Raw genomic sequence first — 8,662 nt, forward strand, 5'->3', positions numbered from 1 at the left:
CATGCATGCATGAGCTTATATGTGCACCACTACTTCCATAAATCAAGATTTTCAAGGTTGATCGTCCATTACCTCTTTTGATGGGCAAAACAGAAATTTTCGGGCCTCGTTAGCCCAAGAAAACCGTGGAAAGCAGCCCCCTTTTGTAGCTTAAGATGGTCACCAAGTGTTTAGCTAGGTATGGTTACAATTTGAGGTGAAATGGGTGATGATTTTGTGAAGAAATGGAGAAGAAAAATTGAAGAGCTCCTTGGTATTTTCCTCCTCTTGATGGCCGGCCAAATGAGAGAGAAAAGTGAGGGAGTGTTTGATCAAAGGAAGCTTTCAAGAGAAGCGTTAATGTGTGGCCCAAGTTCACCCAAAAGTCAACTCTCCTTCACGCGCGCACGCGCGCGTTTTGTGCTTGATTCTTCTCGAGTTTATTTCACTAGTGTACTAAACCTCTAATGCACTTATATTCATATTAATATTATTCAATCTTAATTGTCCCAAAATAAGGGTCTAAAGTCCCTCAATTAAATCGCGCGTGTAAAAACGCATACTTCCGATTTTTGCGCGATAAAGCGAAATCTCCAAGAAATTCTTATAACGATAGCTTCACTAATTAATACTCGAATACTTACGTATAAAATTACCTATTTTAAGACTAATATACAAGTCTCTAATTTTCTATGTTTATTGTATTCTCGAATCAATTATTGACTCCAATCGCGTATTCACTACTTTCACTTAACGAGCCTTCGAATATTAAACTTTGAAACAAGTCACTTTAAAAATATAATTAAGCTATAGATCCATATAATTAGGTCTAAAAAGGTTAGAAAATAATATTCGGGGCAATTGGCCAAATAAATATTTAAATGAGCTCGTAATAGAAATTTAAAATAAGAAAATTTGCGAGTCCTCACACTCTTTACTATGAACTGCCAAATTAAGTGGCCCTTCTTTCCTATTTTGTTTTATTTTTCCTTTCTTCATCTACATTCTACAATTCGATCATACTGTCACCTAATATGACTACTTCTACACATACAACAGAATTTTTTATTTGCTCTAGCAATTTCTTTTCTATTATTTTATTTTTTATTTGTTGTTTTGGATAGTATTCCACTATCTAACTTCTCTATTTGTATTTTTGACAACAAATATTTCTAGATTAAATATTCTTTCTAATGCAAGAAATATCTGATGTCTTCTAATATGTGTCTTACAATGAATGAAGATTATAAGGTTTTTTCATCTCTCTGACTCTCAATAGCGAATACCCAACTGGTAGGATAAAATTGGAAATTGACAGACAAAAAACACCTCAGCACAAGTAAAAGAATGCAGTACAATAAATATAAAAATTTAGTTTAGGTATAAATATAACAATTGTAAATGGAAGGAAATAGTGGTACATAAAAAAAAGTTAACTAAATTGAATACTTAATATTTAAGGGTAGACGTCTTTTGGAAGCAAATATTATCTTTGAACTTTGACCATTGGTCACAGGGAGCAAAGTTCTAATGAAAGGAACTTAGGAGGCAAATTTTAATAAACAATACTTACAGGGGGTTTAGTGTAATTTACAAAGGGATGAAAACCATTCCTTTGCTTCTGTGTTGATGGGTGCCGGACACGTGTGGTATCTCTTCGTATTAGTCAACGCGTTGGTAGCCATCTTTGGTCTAGCCTAGCAATCTTCGGGCATATAATCACTTATAAAAGTCAATTGATGAGACGGTCAAATCTGCTAATCCACCAGCCCAGTTAGGTGCTGGCTGGCAGGCAGGCAGGCAGGCAAAGCACGTTTGTTATTAAATTTCTGCTTTCTCTAGAACACCAACGCATGAAAAGTGTAGTAGAAATGCCTGGAAAGTGTTGCGAAATCACACACATGTTATTAAAAAGGAAATTTAGTTGGATCTTTAATTGAAACAGATAATTATTTTTTTAAAGATTAGGAGAATTAAAACTTACGTAAAATTCATCAATATACCTTGCAATGTTTAAAACCATTTTTAGGATGCCTCTTTCGCTTCATTGAAAGCGTTTTGCAATGTTTTGAAATGTTTGTTGTGTTAAAAAATCAAAATTCTTTTTATTTTTGTTCAAGATCGTCCCTTCCTTAAATTGTGTGCATGTTACATACAAATTTAAATTTTAAATATTAAGAGATAAAATTGGAAAAAGAAATATAAATATCACAATAAAATCACTATTTTTAAAAAGATAAATTTCCGAAACACAATAAAAAATTAGGGTGGAGGGAGTATATAATTTTACTGTAGAGATTAGAGCCCATTTGATTTGTAATTTTTTGAAAATTTTTGTAGAAAAATATACTATGACACAATTTTTTTCCTATGTGATGTATATGAAATAAAAAAGTAATTATAAAAAATGACAAGCAAATGGTCTCACGCAAACCCACAAAATTTTTCTGTAAAAAATGCAATTCAAATAAGCCCTTAGTTTTAACTATTAAAAGTTTGCTCCGCCTACTGTAGTATTGTTTGCTCACATGCAAGTGAGCCATTTTTAACCTGAAATGTAGAAATTCTCTAAATAAGTAAAACTGCTCTCCACACATTGGAATTTCTTAATCAAAAGCTTGATAGGTTGTAATTATCATCGTGTTGCAATTTTAATAGTCTTTGAATTGGATTTTGCTTCAAAGATGGGCCGGCGAAACAAACCCGAAACGTCTGGGTAGACGGTCCATTTAAAAAGAATGACATTCACCAAATAAGTTTTTGTTCAAGCGGCGATTTTTTTTTTCTTTTTCTTTTTCATAAACAATAATAAACACGGTTTTGGATCATTATGTCACACTTTATGTTACACTATTTATAAGACGAGATACTTGTCCTTTTATTTAAATATGGTGTAACAGCCAATGTCTAATATAGAACCCAAAGGCACCGACCATGTTGCTAACACAATTAGTTGTTGATTGACACTAAATATGATGAATACTAGGGGGACAATTTCTTTTAGATTTAAGTCCCTGTTTGATAACGCAATTCAACACTTAAATTTAATGAGTTTAATATATTCAGATATATTTGATAATAAAAAATTGAATATCTAAATTAATTAAGTGCTATTCAATTTTTTGGGCAAAACTTGCTTTAAAAAATAAGTGATAAGTTATTCACTTATCACTGAATGTGATATATGCTTACATGCATTTAATTTAATATTTAACAATTCAATAATTTAATAGATTCAAAATTTAGATTTTAGATTTCAGTTTTCAAAATTCAATTTTATCAAACGCACCTTAAGTTATGGATCCGGCAAAAGCCTTCCCTAGATCCAAAATCTAAGAAGACGAAGACTATAGCCGTTCATCAATGATCTAATGCGTGCCAACCATGTTAAAGCCTAAATTCGATGTAGAAGTACTATGATAAAGTGCCTGAGATATATCATAATTGCAAGTTTAATTTACCGCTTAAAACAAATACTCTAATTCTACATTAATTCATCTTCAATTGTGTGCAAAAATGATATTAGTGCCATCATCCAAAAAAAAAAAGAAATCAGAATTACTTGTTCCGCTGGCTAGTTATAATTTCAGCATTAACTTGGATTTGTGTGAAGGAAAATCCTACATTAATGACAACAATTTATAGGACAACACGACATGACAAATATAAATTAAAAGATGATCCACTTGGCCTTTTGGAGTTTTCATGTTGTATCTATCATTTAATCATATCTATTTTTAAAGTTATTTTTTGTAAATGGATTTTTGTGTTAAAAAGAAAAGATAAGATCAAATGCGCTAAGGTCAGCCCCAAGCTTTCACGCGTAATACTAATAAATAAAAGAGTCGAGACTGCTATTGCATGGCTGGTTACAAATTATTCAACTAAGTTAAATATGATTTAGTTTCCTAAAATTCTTCATTGGATGCATGTATGATTGAGAATGGAGCAACAGACAGATATCATAAATTAAAAATGAAGCCCATAAAACAAAAAGCTTGAGGTATGAGAATATTCTTTACACTCGTTTATTGCTTTTGACTTGGCCACACTTTGTTGCCTTTGTCAACTGTCAATTTTGTAATCCGCAGCTACAGTTCTCCATTCAAACCTGGCCAACCTGTCACTCCCCCGACTTTTTCCACTAGATAAAGAGAGACTCCGCCCTTGTCGAAACCATACAATCACAAATTCACTATACAAATCTCAACGGACCATACCCAAAAATTGCAACAATGGCAACCAAGATAGGGTGGCTATTCTTTACCTTCATTTCCTTGTCTTCATTTTTTTCCCCTGGCTTTTCCAAAAATCCTTCCTCCGGTGATATCAACTGGTGGTGCAACCAGACTCCTTACCCAGAACAATGCAACTATTTCTTCTTAAACCATGGTACAAACCACTTCATGCCTAAAGAAAAAGCCGATGTCAAGAAGATGGCTATGCAAATAACCCTAGAGCGAGCTCTCAAAGCCAAGACTCATACCGAGAACCTCGAGAGTAAATGTAGAAATGAGCGCGAAAAGGCTGCATGGGCCGATTGTTTGAAGCTCTACGAAAGCACCATTCTTCAACTTAACCGAACCCTAGACTCCAATACCAAGTGCACCGATTTTGATGTTCAAACGTGGCTAAGTACAGCTCTGACGAACCTCGAGACTTGTCGATCAGGGTTCCAGGAGCTCGGTGTTTCTGACTTTGTGTTGCCTCTCATGAGCAACAACGTTTCCAAGTTGATATGCAACACATTGGCTCTTAACAATAACATTAACGTTTCAGTAGAGAAGCAAACATATAAAGATGGATTCCCAACTTGGGTAACGCCTGGAGACCGAAAGCTGCTTCAGTCATCTTTGGTAAGGCCAAATCTCATAGTGGCTCAAGATGGTTCTGGGAATTATCGGACCATTAAGGCTGCCCTTGATGCTGCCGCGAAAAGAAGTGGTAGCGGGAGGTTTGTGATACAAGTAAAGCGAGGTAATTACAGAGAGAACCTTGAGATCGGCAATAAAATGAAGAACATCATGTTGCTTGGCGCTGGTATGCGTGACACGATTATCACCGGCAGCCGAAGTGTTGGCGGAGGATCCACCACCTTTGACTCTGCTACTGTTGGTAAGTCCTTCTTAATTTGCATGTATTTGCTTTACTATTAATTTTAAGGTACCTTTGACTTAATAAAAAAAAAAAAAAAAGATAACGTCAAGATTATAGAAATTGAAACTTTGAAAGTTACATACCTATATAAACTATTAACAGTGTTTTCATACAAATCATTCTCACAATCTAATCCTAACATTATACTTAAATTTTAGATAAATCCACCCTTAAAAAGTGAACACTCTTAATATATATTTTTAAAAAATCTCAGACGCAGACATTGTGTCTGTTATTTTGAAAATCACAGAATGCGTGATATGCAATTATTATCCACAAAAAGAAAAATCACTTTTTTTCCTTTCAAGTTTCTGATGAAATACTCATATCATCAATTAATATAGAAACTTCGTTTGTTCAGTATATTTAGGTAAATATCACTTTCAAAAAATTAAAAACTCATCAGATCAAGTCCTTCCGTTTGAATAATTCGCCACGTTGATCGACTGGAGCTCTTAAATTTCCATGACTGTGATCAGTTCCTGACCACGTAAATCCAATAATCTCTAGAAAGCTTCTGATAATCTTTAGTGTCATGTTGTCTGACTTTGCCAACCTCGAGAGTATTTGCATCACAGTATTATAGATTAGTTAACAATGCATATCCAGCTAAACTTAGCATTTGCGAGCTTTGGTGCAGTACTGTCTAACTTTACCAAACATTGACGTTTTAGTTACAAATGCATAGACATCATATAGCATCACATACATTGTAAAACGTTGCTGATCCTTTTTTCATTTAATGTATGAATATCAGCTGTGACTGGTGATGGATTTATTGCTCAAGGCATTACATTCCGAAACACAGCAGCACCACAAAACCACCAAGCAGTTGCACTTCGCTCAGGATCCGATCTTTCTGTCTTCCATCGCTGTGGCTTTGAAGGCTACCAAGATACCCTATATGTCCATTCCCAACGCCAATTTTACAAAGAATGCTATATCTACGGCACGGTGGACTTCATTTTTGGGAATGCTGCCGTGGTTCTCCAGAACTGCATGATATACGCGAGGAGGCCAATGGATAAGCAGAAAAACACCATAACAGCACAAGGTCGCACTGATCCTAACCAAAACACTGGGATTTCAATCCATAATTCCCGTGTTATGGCTGCATCAGACCTCAGACCAGTGCTGAGTTCATTCAAAACATACTTGGGACGACCATGGAAACAATATTCTCGAACTGTTTTTATTCAGACATACCTTGACTCGTTGGTGGATCCTGCTGGATGGTTAGAGTGGGATGGCAATTTTGCTCTCAACACCTTGTATTATGGAGAGTATAAGAACTCCGGCCCGGGTTCTTCTACAAGCAGAAGAGTGAAATGGCGCGGTTACCATGTCATAACTAATCCAACTGAAGCATCTCGATTCACTGTTGCAAATTTCATTGCCGGTCGGTCATGGCTGCCCGCAACTAATGTGCCTTTCGCTGCAGGACTCTAACCTTTAAGTCTCTCTACTGTTTCTATGTACACATTTCAATTTTGACCATTGTTTCGTTAATTATTTTTTTGTCCTTTAATCATTCTTTCCCGACTGTTTGGGATAGAAAATGTCTCAATTCTAAGATGCATTGAAATTTTTAAAAAATGTAATGAAATTAAAGTGATTTAATTGCTCTACACCAAGGTATTTGTATTTTAGCTTTGAATCAAGTTAAGCAAATTGCTCTACACCAAAGTACGTTTGTGTACTGCTGGTGCTTCGCATCATTTAACTCTACCATATTTAATAGTTTGGATTTGGATAAGGAATACATATGGAATTGTGAAATTGCCTAAAGCATGATTTATTATTTTTTCCTCCAAAGAGCGTAACGCATAATTATAATCTACCTGATAAATAAAATAATAACAAGATATGTCCATGGATTGCCACATGGCTACCAATTTTATAAAACAGCATGTTAGTTGTTATGTGTAATATACAAACTTCGCTACCCAAAATATAATTGCCTAAATTAGAATTAATACAAGTGGAGATATTCTTTATAATTGCAAAAATAAGTTGGGAGCCAGATTGTAAATTTTCCAACATCTATCCATAGCTCACCGCCTTACTTTATGATTTTTATAATTTTGTCTTAAGAATCACAAGATACAGAGACACACGAGGCAGGCAGAGACTTGGAGAGCAGGGGAGAAAGATTATCATCTACCAATTTCAGTCAAATCTGAGGTAAAGAACCAAGTCTTCTTAAATTTCGTGAGCTGAATTTAAAGATTATGCAGTGGAATCTTAGTGGTTTCTTTGAATATGGTAACTCAAATAACTGTTGGTTGTAAGAAATGAGATTGGATAGATATAAATTTGTTTTACTGGTGTGATTTCTTGCATATGTTGCTATTGATCTGTAGCCAAACATCTGACACGGATATGCACACGAAATTGAAATGATTTTAGGTGTTAATAGTTAAAAACACATTGAGTTCTAACCAATTCCGCAGCTATCGGTCATCCCTGTGTAGTTTTAGAAAACTATTCATAACTTGATGTTGAAAAGTCAAAAGTGTCGTTAATTAAGTTTGAAACTACATTGGAACATCTTCCCAACAATATAAAATTCGAACTCTGGTTCATTGTCTATAAATATCAAAATGTTCATATATTTGGCTGGAAATCGTAACTTGTACAGTTAAGGATAGGAAATTGTACTGACTTGCGGCTGAATTTGGACCAGTTTATGGTTCAAATCACCAAGTGCTATCTTCTAAAGATTTTTAGCACATTAAGTCTAGTTTTGATGGTGCAAATTTTATGATTTTTTTTACCTACACAATTTGACTTATACCCCATTAAACAGAGCATTTGTGAGGACCCGAAAATTTTCTTATTTTTATCTTATTTTACTGGCTTATTTAATTATTTATTCACCCGTTTTCTCCGAATAATTTATTTCAGTCATTTTAAATCCATTTACATGGAACAATGCCTTGCTTATGTTTTTAAAATGTTTTGTTAGTAAAATTTATTTTTCGGAGGCTCGTTTAGTAAGGAATAATGAGTACACATTTTCGAGGTAAAATTCGATTTGAGAGTGCAATAATCTTGGAGAATTAAGAATGATCAATAGTGGACTAAGAAAAGTTAATTGATAGATTAGATGTGAGTGAGTTAAAATTTAAGTTTATACCGTGTGCGCGTCGAAAGTTTCCCGAAAGTCGCGCCTGTACAAACTAATTGGAGATTTGAGGAATTAATACTTGTGAGGACTCATGTTTTTATTTCAAAAATAGTTATTTTTAGGATTATTTACCCTAGTATTAGTGAGTTATATTATCGTTACAAGAATTTCTCTTAAGTTTCGTTTTATCAAACGCGAATTGGAAGTTCGCGTTTTTCGCGTCAAATCGACCCAATGGAGATTTAAGAAATTAATACTAGACTACTAAGAGTAATGTTAAAGGAAGTACATTAGAGGTTTAGTGCACAAGTGAAACAAACCCGAGAGAAAACAGACACGACACGCGCGCGCGAGTACTATTCGTAGTTGACTTTTGCTCAAACTTTTAACCACAAA

The 8,662-nt window shown here is 34.4% G+C and overlaps 1 protein-coding gene across 1 annotated transcript; it reads left to right on the forward strand.

The window, feature by feature from the left end:
• Nucleotides 1–4,175: 4,175 nt before the first annotated feature.
• LOC113734904 (pectinesterase 2) lies at nucleotides 4,176–6,834 on the forward strand. Its single transcript, XM_027261674.2, has 2 exons — nucleotides 4,176–5,094; nucleotides 5,894–6,834. Exons 1-2 carry the CDS (start codon nucleotides 4,215–4,217, stop codon nucleotides 6,583–6,585), a joined length of 1,572 nt encoding a protein of 523 aa, XP_027117475.1. The 5' UTR covers nucleotides 4,176–4,214; the 3' UTR covers nucleotides 6,586–6,834.
• The last annotated feature ends 1,828 nt before the right edge of the window (nucleotides 6,835–8,662 follow it).

This window comes from Coffea arabica, chromosome 6e, assembly GCF_036785885.1.
Source record: "Coffea arabica cultivar ET-39 chromosome 6e, Coffea Arabica ET-39 HiFi, whole genome shotgun sequence".
NCBI classification, from domain to species: domain Eukaryota; kingdom Viridiplantae; phylum Streptophyta; class Magnoliopsida; order Gentianales; family Rubiaceae; genus Coffea; species Coffea arabica.

Bases quoted from the DNA above. Each gene is read 5' to 3' on its own strand.
- LOC113734904 (XM_027261674.2), top strand. From the start codon at position 4,215: ATGGCAACCAAGATAGGGTGGCTATTCTTTACCTTCATTTCCTTGTCT. The intron at 5,095-5,893 runs GTAAGTCCTTCT...TATGAATATCAG, and splicing joins CTTTGACTCTGCTACTGTTG to CTGTGACTGGTGATGGATTT.